This window comes from Aythya marila (assembly GCF_965140915.1).
Source record: "Aythya marila genome assembly, chromosome: 14".
Lineage (NCBI taxonomy): Eukaryota > Metazoa > Chordata > Aves > Anseriformes > Anatidae > Aythya > Aythya marila.
Genome location: NC_139055.1, coordinates 14,876,999 through 14,894,936, shown reverse-complemented (window position 1 = coordinate 14,894,936; position 17,938 = coordinate 14,876,999). Strand labels below are relative to the sequence as shown.

The window sequence follows — 17,938 nt, the reverse complement described above, 5'->3', positions numbered from 1 at the left end:
CCAATCCCAATCCCAATCCCAATGCCAATTCATTAAGATAAAGTTTTAAAAATTGAATTGGTTTTGAGTTTAAAGATGCCAGCTCCTCCTTCCCCAGCATCTCTGCCCAGTGTAACTTCAGTCAAAAAAAAAGCACAGGGAAAAGTCAAACACTTTGCAAAAGGACACGGACATTTGAATTTAATAAATTATAAAATTAAAGATTCTAATTTGTATATACATTTTTAATATACAAGAAATGGCTATTTATTGCAATTGCTGTTAAGGCATATGTAAGTGAATGGAAGTTGCATATAGATATTCAGATGAACATAGCTAATACTGTGCATTGTAGGTGAGTAAATAAGACATTAAATGCATTACGTACTAAAATAAAACATAAAACCCTTTGAGTACTGGTAAAGCACCATTTATAAAATTCTCAAAATATCTGAAAGCATTCTATGGAGATGTTGTGAGGTTCTAAATACTGAATGGATATATGAATATAAAAAGTGATGCATTCATAATAGATTACAGTAATCTTTAAGGCATGTTGGTGGAAAAATGGCAGTCAATTGGAACCAAAGGAACATGAATTGGTTTGAGATCTTTTTTTTTTTTTTTTTTTTTTTTTTTGGTGAGGGGCTGACACTTGTGTTTTACGCTTAGACAAACAGAAAAAAATAAGAGAGCTGTGTATTTGTAAGGTTAGATGAACAGACATCACAAAATGCATTGCTTAATGGGAGTACATTTGTTTTAGCTCTCAGAGCTCTGAGACAGCCTCTGCAGGAACATAAACCAGCTTACTTCTAAATCTGCTCTCTTTAGTTTCTGGGGATTACGTTAAATTAAATTACTATTCTGCTCATTATGTCTCAAAATGCGGTACTTGGGCAACAGCAAAACGGTTAAAGGAGACATGCGCTGATGATGCTCTTGCCCAATTACAGCCCTGTCAAAAAAAGGATACAGCTGTCAAAGTTCAACCAACCAATAAATAACCAAAATTCCCACCAGGTAACAAGAAACAAGCATCTGCTCACCCAACCTATTTCCCTGTGCTGCTTTTTCTTTATGGACAGAGCTCTGCTCTCTGTTTTCCAGTACAAGTGTGATGTATGTTCTTAGGAAACCACCATCAAAGGCACTTGCTGAAAACACATCTTCTGAGATATGCAGGTGAGCTTGAAAAGAAGGCACCTTTCCAGGTATGGAGACTTTTTTTCCTCATACAGCTAGACTGTAAAGAGAAGGCAGCTGGTGCCTCTGCTCCAGAAGGAGATGGGCCAGTCTGTGTCTGGGCAATCTAGACCGAAACTGCTCCTTCAAATGTCATTTCAGTGTTCCCCAAAAAGCAGCAAGAAAAATATTCAGTAGAATTAAAAATAGGAAGAAATAAATCAAACTAAACCCCTAAAAAGGTGAGACTGAAGAAGGAGCAAGCCCTTCCCAAATGCAGATCTCACCAAGCATTGCATCAGGTCCCTAATGAGCACCAGATGGAGCGTAGCACCACACCAGATCCAAAACGCAGCAGAAGTTTCCACCTTATCTGGAAAAATGCTTTTGGTCTGTTTGATTGAGAACTGACTCACTCTGGAGAAAAAGCAAAGCAGTCAAGTTCCTGAACTTTGAACCAGCTTTGCAAGTCCAGCCAGGGTGTCTGTGCCGCACGAGAACAAATCCCTGAGCATCAGCCCTCGCGTGGTGGTGCTGACCTTGCCCAGCCCTGCTCACAGGGGGACACAGCTGGAAATGCTCAGCACAGAACCACTGAATCCCTTTTGAAGGTTGGGTCACTGCACCGGAACGGGCCTTTGCTCATGCTGTGTGCAGAAAGGTCACTTGAAGCCACACCAAAAACAAAATCCTGCCCCACTTGCTATTGGGATGCAACTTAAAAGCTTTTTGGAGAGAAGAGGCATTTGTGAGATGGCGTTTGAGCTGTGGGCACCTCCTCACGTGGTATTTCTTCACATTGCCTGGCTGACTAAGCCTGTCCCTGATGCTAAGGAAGACCAGAAGCCATTAGATGTGTTACCTCAGGCTTCTGCAGGCCAGAGATATGGGTCTCCACAAAGGCCCAGAGAGTAAAACAGGAACCAACCAGGGAGCAAACTTCTACCTCACCACCTGCATAACTCCAAGCCCCAGCCCCTCTCTGTCCTTGGGTTTGGCAGGGCTTTTTCCTAAATTTATCATATGCTTGGAAATACTTCTAGGCTATGACAAAGCTTGGCTTTTTTTGGTGTTGTTCTTATTGTTCACAGATCTAAAAACAGGATAACAACTCAAAGGGGAAGAGATGAGTTCTACACTGACCACGTCTGTGTAAACGAAGTATGAAAAGCAAGAACTGCTCACTATGACTACGGGCTGTGAGCCCAACTACAGCCTGCTCCTCCTGTGGCACAGCCGCTGGAACGATGTTGTTTTAGACACGTCTTCCTTGCTTATAAATAGCACGGTGGTTTTTTTTTACCCTTCAGTGCACATTGTTACTACATTGCTGTTTTACACCGATGTGACCTGACCCTACGCTGTTACAGAAACTTGCTCTCTCTGTTGGCAGCATCTTCCTGGGGGCCGCTGGAGCAGCTTGCTGCAGCACTGGCATGGAAACCAAGCCAGCTCGGAGAGGCCGGGGGCGGCTGCTCCCCCCTGCGGCTTGGCCGGCTGCTGCCATCACAGCTGCAGCCACGTCTGCTTGGCCCAGGAGATGTTTGCTGGTGCTCTGGGCTTTTATCCGTCCCGTTGTGCTTCTCGGCCTTCACTCCCATCCCTACGCCATCTGAGCGGCTCCCACTCACTCACCCGAACGTACCACCACAGTCCTCTCAAGAAGGGACTCTTGATGCCGTCACGCCAGCTGAAGACCTTCCTTCTCTGCCTCGGCTACTACCTCCGTCAGGCCCTTTTCTTAAACCAGACTCTTGTCCTTCAAACGCTTCTGGCGACAGTTCAGGCCATTTCAGTGCTGCAAGGACTGCTTTTCCTGCAAGCTCTCGGCCCTTTCCAGCAGGAGCAGCTGCACGAGTTTTGTTGTTTTGTCACATTTTGAAGAGGAAATCGGGCATCCTGCTCAGCTGGGGTGCGCAGGGCAGGAGGGCTGCCCCGGCGGGGTCGCAGGAAGCCACGTGTGGTTTTCACCTTGCAGTATTTCTGAAGCTTTTTTGACAGCATCCAGGCCACGGGAGAGCTTACCCGTTGCTGGAAATTTGGCACATGCCCAATGTCCGTGTGACTGTGTACAGGCTTCTAGTTGGCTCTGCTTCAAACTCCAAACAGCTCCAGCTAATGCGATAGCCGGGGGATGAGATCTTCCTCTCGGACTGGAAAATCTGAAGCAGACCTACTGAGTGGTAACAGGAGGATTTCAGGGAAGTCCTGGGCTCTGCAGAAAGCTGACCAGCAAAGAGGAAAGAAATGAAAGAGTACAAGCCAGGAGACAGGAGAAAAACAGCTCAGATGCCACCTGCAGAAGGAAGGCAACCAGAGCATGCTGCCAGCCTGTGCCACGCTCCTGGGAGAGTTTCCAGGGCTTGGCGGGGAGAAGGGACAATTTCCTCACCTACGTCCAGAGTCCCTGTACAAGCACAGCCCTGCTAAACCCACACCTCAACCGGCAGCAGCTTTTCTACTGCTCTCCACAGGCTCTGGATAAAGCCTTTAGTGCCTGATTTACTCACTTGCCATTTTGTTGGGATGGCAGAAATAATTCTGACATTGGGTGCTGCAGGCTGGGTCTTACTGACCTCCCCATTGCCCAAGGCCTCGAGCACAGAACAATCCCCAAACCAAACAGCTGATCTGAATTTGTCTTCTGATCTCCAACCAGGAATTTGAAATGACCGATGAAAACCATGATGACCCTGAGGGGAAAGGAAGTACTCAAAGGGTTGTCAGGTTACACATTTCTAGCAGACCTGGTACCGTGTGTGTGGAGGGGTGTACGTGTCGCTGTAGGGGCACAGGGAACAGTTGTTCACTTCTGTGCCAATAAAGCTGTCCTATGGAAAGGAAGAAAATTATGATTTCCTCCAAAATAACCTTGTCCTATGGGAGAAAAAAAAAAAAGTTTTCCTAACAAAGCACCAAAGAAAAGGCAACAAGAATCCAGTCATCTTTAACTTAACCAGCATGTGGGTAGAAAAAAATATCAGACCACGAAAAAAGCACCAACCAAGGAAGATCACTGAGGCTGTTGCGTTACATGAATGGATACTTGTAAACAGAAAGACTAGGCTGTCGTCAGTCCAAGTTGGCCGGACCTACCCTAATGCTAAATGTCTTGCACATGTTCGAACGTTTGGGAGAATCCTTTAAAATTGCTTATGGAAATATGTAAACTACTGGTTGTCAGTTTTTAATTTACACATAAATATACGGCTACAGAATTTTCTATATATTTTCTTACGCAGTCCCGGTTAAGAAAGCTACGTGAGCACATGCCTGGCTGTAGCCACGGGAGCAGCTCACCTAAAGGCAGCTAACCTGGGGCTGGCACGTCCTCAGGTACCTTCCTGAACCGGGGGCTGAGTTAGTGCCTGGCTTTATGCAATGCACAGAAGCATCACAGGATTGCTGACCACCTGCTTGTCGGTATTAATGGGATCTTTAGTGTCTTGGGACAATTTTCCTCCATCATAAGTGTTAACTTCCATTGCTATTCCCAAGCAGTTTTACATGGGCTTAGTAGACTTAAACGAGCCCATAAACAAAAAAAAAAAACAACTGCTAACCTGGCTTACGTCTTAAGGTTTGTTTGGATTCAGTGAAACGCTGTAATGATATTGCACTAATACTCTGCTGTACCCTGAAAACCTAGCTGTCAAAGTGTTCAGATTAGCACTTACAAAACAATCTGTCGTTTCCATGTATAGTAGGCTTTAGAATTTGGCATCTCTGCCATAGCACCACTTTGACTTTTCCCCATTTGTAGTCTCTACGACATGGGCAATCCTATGATGTTGGTAACATCTCTATAAGAGAAAAATGCTGTTTGTGCCATATTTCCATTTTAGTTTGTCTTTCTAAGAGTCTCTTTTTTCCTTTTCTCAGCGATCAGCTCCTGGATTCTTTGATTCCTTGTCCTTTCATAAGGTATCCTCCTCCGTGTAATGATGTTGTGCTGTGACACTTCGTTGTCCAGCCCATCGATTTTATAGGGAACGTCCACCGCATTAATTTCTGGGTGCTCCTCGGTTGCATTGGAAGGAGGCACGTGTGGTTTAGAAACACGAGGAGGGCTGGTGGCAGGCTGTGTGGTGGAAACTCCCGTGAGAGGGCTGAGGGTTGTCAGGAACTCCTCCTCAATGACATTATTCTTATTTATGTTAGATTTGGTTGCATTGCCTTCCTCGGTTAGGTTGTTGTACATATTACAGGACTTGCAACAGAGCTTATTGTAACCGGGAATTGAACAGTACCGAGAGAGAACTTCCATGCGACAAAACATTGACTTGTCTCCTTGACAATGATCTTCTGAAAGAGAAAAAGGGAACAGATAAATAAAGAGCATCTTCACGTTAATCAGAAAAAGAAACACAGCTGAGGCTTTGGCAGTGGGCTGAGGATTTGCTATTTTAACGTGGGATGGGAAACTGGCAACTGAACCTTCTAGCAGCAGAAGCAGACTTAAAGCTAAAGCTAAAACTTGACTCGCTTGTAGGAAAGCAAAACCTGATCTAAACTCTGTGGACTGGCCCCATCCATGCTGACTGACCTGAACACTAAGTTTTGGCTTTGCATTCTGCAAGTGCTACCCTGGAGACTGTCACCAAGGTTTTTATTAAGAATTTTTTATTTTTATTTTTTTATTTTTTTATTTTTTTATTTTTCCTTTGCACTGTGTAATGTTTTTATGCAATCTAGCAGCGACTAACCAAAGTCAGGGGGAATTAATGTCTATCTCAACTGCTTTGAGAAAGTTAAGTCCTATTTCTATGTGAACCACGTAACTCTCAGAATTAATACATTTCCCACTGGAGCAATTTTTCTTCCAGGTAGCCCGGTTCTGAAAGAGGCAGCATTGCCTGAGCATGTCCCTTGCTTGAAAAAGAAGTGGCACATTTAGCATAAGGCTTTTCTCCTCCTCCTCGAACAGCGCTGGTATTTTTAGGCCAACAACCTCCAGTGAGATGGAGCCAAGCCAGTCCATTAATGACTGGGAGACTCATAAAAAAAAAAAAAAAAAAGTCATTTTTTGTTTCCCTGAGTAAAAAATAAAAAATAAACATACAAAAGGGAAAGAATGACAACGTATGGGTTCTGAGCTGTCAACACCTGATATGTCAACGCGCATTACATTACAGGTATCATGCCAGATCCTGATCTTGCTGAACCGTAGGTGGCGTGATGTAGGCTAGGGTGCTGAAGTGGAACAGATCACACCATTGGATTGTCTAAGAGGCACTGACTGAAGTCTACTCAGAGCTGACTCAAGCCCATGTGATTTCTGCTCAGAGGATGTGAAGACTGTCTGAACTGGTGGTGGATGGATGGCAAAGGCTTAGTGGGCTCCTTTGAGAGAAGCTCCCTGTCCTCCGTCCCACAGACAAGCCCCATGCCTCCTGTGTCTCAAGGGTGAAGTGATGGAGCCAGGAAGTACCGGGAGCTGCAGGGAAGTAAAATTCCCAACATGCAGCCCAGGCTGGAAGCAAGAGGAATCAGAGGGCTTGCAGGAGAGGAGAGTGCCAAGGAGAAAGGCAGACGGACCAACACTTGGCAAAATCGGTAACAAAATATTTTCTCTGTGACCACAGTGCTGAGGCAGATGAAATCACTTCTGCCTCTCTCCTTACTCTTCCTACATCTCCACCTACTCTTACAGTAAAAGATGAGTAACTCCAATTACCCGCCTGTACTCAGAGCACATGTGATCACACAGCGCGTTCCTGGAGCTCGCTTTTTGCCATCCTGCTAGGAATACTGACTTACCCTGTCAGCAACCTTACAGCAAAGTAGAAAACCAGAGCAGATTCAGAGATACCAAGTGAGCTCAGAAAGTGTAGGTGTCGCCTCTTCACTCATCCTCAGTTAACAAAATAGGGCATTATAGGTGTTTAATTGGCAAACATATCAGTCTAAAATAAACTAAGAATTATTGCTGCTGCTTTAAAATTCTACCAATGACTGACAAAGGTGAAACACCTTTCTTGCATTGTATTTATGCCCTAATTGTTGCATTTGTTGCAGAAAAACAGTTCTTATTATTGTTTTCAAATGCATCAATTCATTTTCACAGTTTTCAAATGCTAAACTGAGGCTGCTGGAAAAGGAAAACAACTCCTTCCTTAGGAACCTAAGAATAGTATTTTGGTTTTGGACATGTTTTCAGACCAGCCTTTAAGAACTGGAACTGTTAGTATCCGCAGGCGTAATGCTATACAAAGGACTGCATGTGCCTATACAGCTTTACATATTTTTTACATACCATGTAGAATCCCCTTTGAACATTTTGCCTTGTGTTGCATCACTTTAATGCAAGCTTCTCTAAATGGCTTGCAAAATAAAAGTCAACAAGCGTAACACTTAAATGTAGCTTCAACAAGGCAGATCTGTTCCTGGCTTTGCTAGAATCACTAAAAACACCTTTAGAAAAATGCCTTTTTTCTGTCAAAGTCTGTAATGTCATCTTAAAAATGCATGAAAATAAATCTGCATGAAATAATACGCTTAATGACATCTGATAAGTTATGTAAATAAACTTTGTATCTTGTGAATGTCAGAATGAAAATTTAATCTTGTATCCAAACCAAAATATCCAGATTTGCTGAACTTTTATTTATTTTTACTTGCAGTATGCATGACAGACTGGAAGTATATCTTCAAAACATCAGTAAGAAAAAAATAAATCAGTTTCACAGTCACTTTGGTACACATTAGTCTCATAAAAAATATTGAAAAGCAAACTGAATTGGCACATCTTTAATATTATGTTAAATACATACAAAACACTAATAAAATATCCCTGATAAACCAAAGTGCATATAGACATAGTGCACAATGCCCAGATACCTTATTGCACCATTCTCTATAGCCACCCATCTCTTGAAACATCACTAAACATTGTCTATTTAAAGGTAACAGTCATGAATATATTTATACAGTTAAACATCAATTATTTTACATAACAGTATTCAGTGCCAGATACGTGTCTTTGCTTTTTCACCTTGTCATGTAGATTGTTAACATGTTTCAAGAAATTATCATATTAACAGCAAAATTTAAATATGTGATCACATGATAATGACAAGTTTGAAGTGCTACACTGTTGAAGATCCAAAGATTCAAAAATGCCACTTTTGTAAAGAACATGATCAATGCAATAAGGTAGTAATTTGCTCCAAGACTGCAGGTTTAAAACCGATACGTTTCTACTATTGTTACTGACTGTCACAAACGGTTTTATGAGTTGTGAATCCAAATCCTCAACACAAACACGTACGGTGAAGCAACAATGCCAGTTAGATTTCAGTAAGTCAGGTAACAACCCTGTCTTTATGAAGGTATGGATATGCACTGTGCAAATTAACCTCGGATTAAATTTACTGCCTTGTAATAGTTATCGTTCAAGTAAAAACACTCCATATGAAGATTAACTCAAGGTACCAGTGTACTGTTTATATTTAAAGCTGGATCTGGTAAATTAATGCCATTTACATTTCAACATTAAGGCATTTTTCTAAAATTCTTCTTCTAAGCAAAAAAAAGCAATAAAAATTGAGGTAATTCTGTAGTAGTTCACACTGTTATGTTTGCCAGTTGACACTTCTATAGAGCACACACACACACGCACACACACACACGCACAAACCATACCAGTCAAGTCAGACATGCACATGGTGAAAAAAGACCAAAGATGTAATGAGTATAAACAGCTCCTCGCCGAGCAGCTGGAGACATCGTAGTCAATGAAATGTCATATTGCCTCAACCAAGTAAACAGAACCACCACACAACCTTCAACATGGACCATGCCCGTTTTGCCTTTGTTTTTGTTTCTAAAGCGAAAGTAAACAAAACTGGCAAAAATTGTGTGATGGGAAAATGGATGCAGCTTTTCACAAGGAAAAATATTTCGAACCACCAACAGGAGTTTGGCGAGAGCAGACAGTGTCATAGCAGCACTTCAGGTACCGACAGAAACTGAGCGTCTGGTGTCAGTGAGCCCTCCCACAGGCCACAAACACAAATGGTAGGGTCAGGAATAAAAAATGAGCAGCAAGGGTGAGTAAAGCAACAGCACCACAAAGGAAAATGGAATGGATAAGTTCCTTCATTCAATACCCTACCCTGTCAGAAAACTGAAACTAGAGTTATGAGATTTAGGGTCTTCAGATAAAGGAGAACTTTAGCACTACAAGGTGTCATTATTGTGATGTGATCACATTCACAATAAGTTCTCAGTTTTGCTATCAAACTGAACATCATGAACCAGTAAGAGCCTTTTTTCACCATCACCAAGCAACAAGCAAACTGATCCCAGCTTCCCTTCAGAGGACTGCAACATACTGTGGAGATCCAACTTCACACATCCAACACTTCAAGACCTCCACCACCAGTGCTACACAAGCTCCAGAGAAGAAAGACACCGAGCACCAAGTGCCTGGTGTGAAAAAAAGATTCAGCCCAAGATTTAAACTTGGCAAAGTCAAGGGAATTTTCCGCATAGAGAGAAGAAAAGAGCAAAAGGCAAAGTCCACATTCGATGTGGCATGCATTTAAGGGCAAAGGCAGAGTTATAAATGGGTCTTTTACTTGAAGATATTTTCTGGATGGGATAGTCTGGATCAGGTCTCGACAGCCATTGTATCATGTAGGTTTTCTTGGAAGGATCGGAAACATTTCCTTGAATGGAGGAAAAAGAAAGATCAATATTAGCATTAAGTAGTTTGCCTGTCAGAAGTGCATCCAAATAAATGCAGTCAACTTTATTTATTTTCAGTGAGTAATATATGCTAGAAAAGTCAAACACTTACTTGGACACGGAGGTAGTCTGCAAATCCTTACGGTCTCTGGTTTGGCTTCTTTGCAAAGGCCGATAGCATTGTCCCTGGTCCGGCACAGGACGGGGCGATCCTGTGTGCCATTTCCACAGCTGACAGAACACTGAAAGGATATGCACCAGTTAGACTCTGAGTCACCCTTTGAAAACAATAGGTTAGAAATTATTTTTTAAATTTTAAACCAGTGCACTTGCTTTGAGCTGACATGGTACAGTATTTGAACCAGAGCAGTACCTTCAGTAGCTAAACAAGAGGCGGTGCCACTGCTTTTTGGGGCATACAAGTATAGAAACAACTGCAAATGTGAAGCATCTATTCATAATGTGCACCAGGGATAGCATTCCTTGTGACACCTATTAAACCTAGGGAGGACAAAAATTGCAAAAATGGCATGGTTCCAAAATGAAATGTTGTGTCTACATATAGAGCCATATTTTTAGAACAATTTAATGGGGAAATACTGAGATGAAATGCAAAGATCCAATGTGTCAGAATTATAAGAATAATTTAATGTTATAATATTGTACTCACATTTCCTGCCATTAGATAACTGCAAAGGTTTGTGCATATGAATAAATGAAGCTTCTTATTACTCTACTAAACACTGCAGCAAGAAAGAGTCTGTGCACAGTGGTATTACTTTCCTTGCTTACACGAGGAGTGTGTCGAAGAGCCAGCAATGAAAAGCACAAAATGCCCAGCTCCTGACACTTGTTACAGGAATGACAGGATCCTGTTTTGCCCATAGTAGTGGCAAACAAAAAAAAGGTAGAGGAGACGTTACTCTGTGAATAGTTGTCCTGTGTTTCCTTAGGAAACTACATTAAAAAAACTCTGTCCTTTGGCTTATGGAAAGAACTTTACAAGACTGAGCAGTTAAATCTTCCGAAGGCCTTTTCATCAAAGATGCTTGCACCTTTTGAACTCCATGAACTTGGTGCCTAACTTTCTTAGCTGCCCTTAACCACAGTAACTGAAAACTTTGATGTCTTCGTTACTTGAAAGACAATAAAACAATGACAAAAGAATTAATTGTCCTTCTTGCAGCTAAGTCAGCAGGTAAACAACTGTGAGCAGAATAAAGAACTGGCAGAAGTCAGCTTTCCCGACCCTGACATCATCTATGGCGAGAGGTGGCTTCATAGGGTCTGAATCATCCATCATCATGGCAGGATGGCTTCACTGGGCAGTTTACTGCCACCATCTCTCCATCCAACTCACCTTCCATCACATTAGTAACAGTGTAAGACCCTCTGTGTGGGTGTTAGTTTATCACCTTAAAAAGCACTGGAATAGAAAGCACAGAACAAACTCTCCATGATTTTCTCATAAGAAATCAGTTGCTTGAGGCCCCCAGAAAGAAACTGACCTGTGACCAGGACCCTATTCTCCACTGTGCTGGACAAAGCTCCCGGTTGCAAGGCCTCCTGCCTTCTGGACGATCATTGTTGCAGTACTTGGTGTGAACAGACCGATTTGTGTTGTCGTGCAGGGGCTGGATGCATCGGACAGATCGCACTTGGTATCCTGTTTTCCCACAACTTTTGCTGCAAGGCTCCCATTCTCCTGTAACCCATCTGCGTCAGTAAAGAGAAAGCAAGTTAAGTAAAATGCTCTGTCTCCTCAACTGGATGTATTGAAACTGTCTGGTGAAGTGTAACTCTTAATCAGGGGGTTAACAGGATGTTAGTACAGGTTTTGATATGGAAAAAGAAGACGATAAGCAAACCAATAAAGAGTTCTGGGGGGTGTTATTTGATCGTGTCCCTGAAAAATCAGTAATAAGAACTAGATCTTCAGATTCACGTCTTTCAATTCGTCTCTCTGTTTTTTTTTCTCCTAAGTTGGAACACGCATGCATCCAAAGATTACTTTCCACACTGGTAGGACAATACCATGTGGTTCTGAGCTGTCCTGTTAGCAGATCTGACCACTGTAATTAAAATTGATTTACCATTTTTTTATACTGCAGTCAAAGCTGTTTACCATAAAACTGTATTAGATCCATTTACTAATTGAAATCCATCACCTTTATTGAATGTTAAGGCAGATTTAGCCATTAATAACCTTGAAAAAACTCTTATAAAATATAATTTGCCTTTTTTTTTTTTAAATGCAAAGGAAGCCTAAATGGTCTCAGATCAAATATAAATGGCCTCCCTTACTAAGCTTGAAAATACACTAATTCCACTGGTTTGAACTACAAGGAATGTGTGTTGCTGAACACTTACATAACCCTTGACTTCCCATTATTCTTGCCTTTCTTTCAGTCATTCAAAATGCATTTTCCAAAACACAAATTTAATCATGTTTAATTCATAACAGAGAATGGAATTGTGTATTTTTGGAAAGGAAAAGTAAGGAAGCATTAAAAACAACCCAAGGAGCCAGTGCTTTGAATAGCCCCAGTACAAAATTTCAGCTTTGAAGGACTAACATTTTGGTCCAGGGACTGAGTCACCATTTTGAAATATCATATTAACGCCAACACTAGATCCAACTTGACAAGAGCTCTTTTGCCTTAAGGGCACCTGGTCGAATATTTCTTCCACATTGATATTCTGTAGGTAAGGCTGGGTTTTGGGGGCATGACTATATACCGTGCTCTAGCAATAACTCTTTATCGTTCTCCCTGTTCGTCTTTTTCTTGCATACAGGTTTATGCATTACTGTGAGGTGTTTTCCAGCTGTGGCAGTCTGACATTGCCACTAGTATAATTATGTCAGATGGTCCCTGTAAGTACTTGTACAATCAAAGCTCTGCTGAAGTACCACGGTGCAGACAAAGCTTCTGCTCATTTATCTCTCAGATAAGCATTACTCTTGCTTTGCTTCATTTGTTTTGATTTTAAGCTGGCTCTTCCAAGACTGCATAGAAGTTATGGTCTGTAATTTTTAAAGTCAAAAGCAGCCAACCCCAGGGTGTTGCTGAGCTTCCAGGTCCTGGTGCATGTATGAGCTGTGCACCAGCCGTCCCCACAGCTGGGTTCCTAAAGGCCGTGAATCCCAACATCATAAATGTTTGGTCTAGGGGAAGGCAAAGCTTCATACAAAATCAGAAGGTCTGAGTTTAAAACGTGTAAATCAGTTTGGACACCGGAAAATGTCACATATGGTTTGTAATGTAGCATAGATGAACACTTTACTAAAGAAACATCCAGAATATGAGCTGATTGTCCTAAAGTATTCATAAAATCCTGTTTTTAGAAATAGTTAAGAAATATCACAGGCACAAAGAAATGCATCAAGCTCCCAAGTTAAGCAAAAAGTACAGTGGTAATCATCCCACTTTCTCTTTGTAACCTATTGAAATTACACAAGCTGTGGAACTCAGAGCCATGAGTTCTAAGGTGATTTCTGAGTCAAAGTTGATATTTTTCCCATTAACCACGAAGAAGCAGCTATCAGTGTGGTTCTGGGTGTTGCAGAGCTTCATAAAATCTCTTATATAATAGCCTCTCCTATATATAAGTGCAAAATGCTCCAATGCTATTCTGTAGAAACAGGCAAGAGAAACATTCAGGAATCTAAGTTCAATTTAAGATCCTATTGAGACTTTGTGGTACCTGGGTCCAATTATATTTGTGTCTGAAAGAAGAATACAGTCCTTTCCAGAGAGTCTGAGATATGATCATTAGGTTGTTACTTCAGTTCCAATAAATAAATGTTAAATCCTGACCTGTGCTGAGTTTATGGGGCATAGTTTCTTGATTTTTCTTTTTCAAATCTCTTTTGAAAGGAAGTTAGGAAATATTGTGTGATATGTTCTACTTATTTGTTGTGCTCCCTGGAATCCAGACTGAGTCTCCAGAGGTAAAATCTGAAATCAACATACTCCTTCTTTGTTGCAGTAGCAATATAAAGAATAAAAAATAAAGAATAAGGATTATAAGGGCACTACATGTGGCAGGGTAACCTGCTGCCAGTCAAAAAAGCACCTGAAAAATGTAAATAAAAATATTCATAACAACTGACTATATACAGCAAAGATGAACATATACCAGGTGTACCATGCCACATGAGGACAGCCAGAGAAACCAAGCATGCCAGATATTTTTCCCTGTATTTACATGTCCAAAAATATGCTGTGAACTCTAGGAAGATTTGGGTTTGAGCGCATGTATGACATTGGTTTTCTTATGTAGCACTCAGTAAATTTGTTCTTACATGATTATCTCACACTGTGTAAAATCAACTAGTATAAACTGAATTTATATCTGTTTTTTATTACCTCAAGATGGCCCAGACACAAATGTTTGGACTCAGACAGCATCGCTTTTCTAATCCAACTTATTTCAGAAGTCATAGGAGCCAGTAGTCCCAGGAATGGTATTTCTACAAGCAGAATACAGCATCACACCCTCACAGCCCTGCGTCTCTGTAATGATGTACAGATGTCCTTGAAGGCTCTTAAGTTCAAGCAGCCATGCATCATGTTGGAAAAGCAGCTATCAAGCTTAAACTGCCTTCTTCCAGCTGATAACAGCTAACTGGGTGTGATGCAATCACAGGTGCCACTGATCAGTGCTGGTTGGCTCCAAGAAATACTTACATGGGCTGGGAGCACTCCTGCAGATTGCACACCCTGCGAATGGGTTTCGGCTTCTGGATCAACTCGCAGTAACTCCGATGAACCATCTTGTGGTCTGTCTTCCTCCGGCAGCCATATTTTGTGAATTGGTAGCCTGAAGAAAGACACTCCTCTTAATTTCAGGACTAGCAGTTGTTACACGGGACTCAGGTTTCAAACAAAACTGCACACACACTGTCAGAGGCTGCAGTTTGAACTACAGGTGAACATGCTACAAAAGGAACTGTCATTTGCACTGAATAAACACTTGAATTCTTGTAGACCAAGCACCCAGACTTGTTCATCCCCTTTGCTGTTCACTACGGGCTATAATGCAAAAAACACCACCACCTAGTGTTTCAATCCTGCACAGCCACGCTGTGCGGCTAAAACCTGCCCATCACTCTGGTGGACATGGATCAGGGCCTCCATCTGACTCCCAAAGGAGGAATCTTCACATCGCAACGTCCACATCACAGAGTGCAGGACCTATTGTAGGCCTGTCCCTGCTGCACCACGATGTTTGGCACCCTCGTGTCAAGAGACTCTCACCCAATCCTGCACACTTGTACAATTTTTCAGCTTAATAAGGTCAAGTTGGAAATGAGTCATCCCAGATCTGCCCCAAGAGCCTTTTTAGTCAGATTTTTAACACCATTTGTTATTTATTTATCTTTTTTTTTGTAACCTAAATGAATCCCTCCTATACCTCTGCTCTCACTAACATCTTGTAGCAATGAATTCCATACATGGTGTTCAGTTTTCTGCTTTGTTTTTTTTGTTTTTACCTCCCCCACAAGGTCTTGAACATTGCGACCATTTCTTCAGAGCCCATTCATATGATACCGAGTCCTCTTCCAAAACATTATTGTTATCTACATTCAAAGAATCTTCATGGATCATGTACTTGTAAGTCAGAGATATCTTGGCACTACCGTGAGGAATCACCTAGTAAACAAAACAGATGTAGAGAAAAAAAAGATTTAAAGACTGGTATCAGAAGCTATGCGAGATGACATGAAATAGAAATCATCATGGTTCAGATACAAAAACATCCCCTGAGGGATTTAAACCTTTTAGCTGCACTCAACACATTTTTTTTTCCTGATGAAAAAGTATCTCTCTCCTTGTGACACAGAGTTTCTAAACTGCGTATTAAAGACTGTTGTTGATTTAGACTGATGTTTCTTGCCAGCATTGGACTGACTTCACAATACTAAATTTTTTCCATATCCCATCATAAAGGAAGGAAATGTTCTACTAAAATGATAATGGATAGTTCCACTAAAAGAAAAGGCAAATTCAAATACACCAATAACTGAAAGAGGTGAAGAAAATGCCTAAATTTCTGATAAAATACAACTACTCCTATGATAATCTTGGGAATTCTGTGAGGCTTGTTACTTTATCCTGTTAGAAGCATAAACTATTTAGAAAGAGTTTTTGCTATCACACTGCACCAAGACAAATGCAATAAAACATAACTCAATGTGAATACAGTGTAAAGTATTGGTCCTTTGAAAACATAACATTTATTCTTCCTTTGATGTTCAACTGGTGAAGACCAACACATTATGGCTGCTTTCAGAGGGATTCTGAATCTACTCCTACTTATTGTAGTCTATCATTTGCTATTTCGCAATGAAAAAAGAAGATAGTTATGAGGGTTTTGAAGTACAGAACTGGTAATGCTCTAGCAAACTGAGCCTGGAAGCCCAGGAATCCTGCATTGGACTTTGCATGATACATTTTCAAAACATGGACAGGAGGAGTCCTTAGACCTATCTGATATGAATCACTTTTTTTTTAAACTAATGATCACATAACAGATATGGTAAGTGGGCTGAAGAGTCTTTATTCAGTGACCATTTTCTCGGCTATTCTCAGAAAATAATCAAGAGGTTGCTCAACACGTAATCCTGGGTTATAACAATTCATGTACAGAGCAGTGAACTAGGAGAAAGGAATTGAAATACATCTTCTATTGTCTTACAATCGAAACAGATGTCTTCTTGTAACTCACAAGAGGAATCTAAAATATATTATAGCACATTATGACTCTGTAATCCTGACACTGTGTTCCATGGAAGATGGTTTTCATTTGACTTACCAGAATAACTATTCCATTACGCAGAGGCCCCATGGTCTGCACGGTTTCTCTATCATCGTCATTCCGATATTCCCACTCCACACCCATGTCAATAAATACTTTAGAGTCTGGCACGTAGTTGTCTTCACTTAGAATGAATCTTCCCGTTTCACGATTTTTAATTGCTAGAAACAACATAAGAAATGTGAATAGTAAAGGTTCGCTTCTCATCTCTGTTCTTGTCTGCTCGTGTCCCAGTGGAAGAAGCAGAAAAGGCCAGGCACAGCAGTGTGCAATTTCCTTCTGTTCCCTCACAGGTTTGGAAAGACTTTTTCAGGTGTTTCACTGAACTGCCAACGCTTTCCTGCTCAGCTCCAGAAACATCAATCGCTCTCTTTTTTTGGGTTTTTCATAGCCTGCCCTGCCAGAGAAATGAGGCCAGCACAACCGCAGTGTGTGCGCCTGTCTCTGTCTGCTCCCAGCTAATGACTTCTCAGCCCACTGGCTAAATCTGAGCTAATTTGACCACCACCTGGGGGTCCCGTGGCTCCTCAACTCCTTCACATCTTGTATTATTGCTCCATGAGAGAAAGGCTTGTGGGCTAACCCACAGCAGTCCCCGCTACAAGAGAGAGGGAGGCTGGAAATTATATTCCTTCCGCTCAGATACAGCCCTGCTAACAATACAGCCCAGATGAAGCTCCTGGTGCTCTGCAGGAGCGTGCTCTTACGCACAACGCGTGACTCCTTGATCAACTGTAATGAGCGTCCCATCGTTCAACTGGAGAAACTTCAGCCACCTTTGTATCAGGACTCTTTGTTTTTCCCTGAGATGGAAAATTTGCTCTCCCCATTAGAAGCAGCAGGGACTGTTTGTTATTTACTGCCAAGTTTTAACTCTCTTCTCTCTCCAGCAGCTAACTGAGCCCTCCCCGCCTCAGCACTGGCCAGCTCTTTGTTCCCCCATGCACCGCTTGCCCCACACTGACAGAAGAGCCTCGTCTGAACCTGTGAGTGATGGCTCCTGCTCCACGGGGCAGGATGGGAAGCATTTACTAGCAAGAAGTTTGACTGACTCATGATACAATTAGTAGGCCATTCACCGTGAATCTACTTCCAATTAATAACAGCCTAGTAGATACTGCGTCTCATCGATTACATGGCACTGCTAGGAGAGGATTTCAATTACTTCCTAAGCTGTGTGATTGATTGGGCAGCCTTGTGTCAATACTGCTAGCAGTGGGGCAGAATCCAAAATGCAGGGAATGCACCCACTGCTCTTGGG

At 41.7% G+C, this 17,938-nt stretch overlaps 1 protein-coding gene across 1 annotated transcript in view; it reads right to left on the bottom strand.

Moving 5' to 3' along the window:
- Nucleotides 1-182: 182 nt before the first annotated feature.
- The window catches only part of ADAMTS2 (ADAM metallopeptidase with thrombospondin type 1 motif 2), a 177,527-nt gene continuing 159,771 nt past the window's right edge, over nt 183-17,938 (bottom strand). The window contains exons 16-22 of the mRNA XM_082771292.1: nt 16,675-16,838; nt 15,353-15,512; nt 14,547-14,679; nt 11,364-11,571; nt 9,968-10,097; nt 9,747-9,836; nt 183-5,469 (exon numbers count right to left, since the gene is read on the bottom strand). Coding sequence (XP_082627418.1) covers nt 5,006-5,469; nt 9,747-9,836; nt 9,968-10,097; nt 11,364-11,571; nt 14,547-14,679; nt 15,353-15,512; nt 16,675-16,838 — 1,349 coding nt within the window. The 3' untranslated portion in view covers nt 183-5,005. The remainder of the gene's footprint in view (nt 5,470-9,746; nt 9,837-9,967; nt 10,098-11,363; nt 11,572-14,546; nt 14,680-15,352; nt 15,513-16,674; nt 16,839-17,938) is intronic.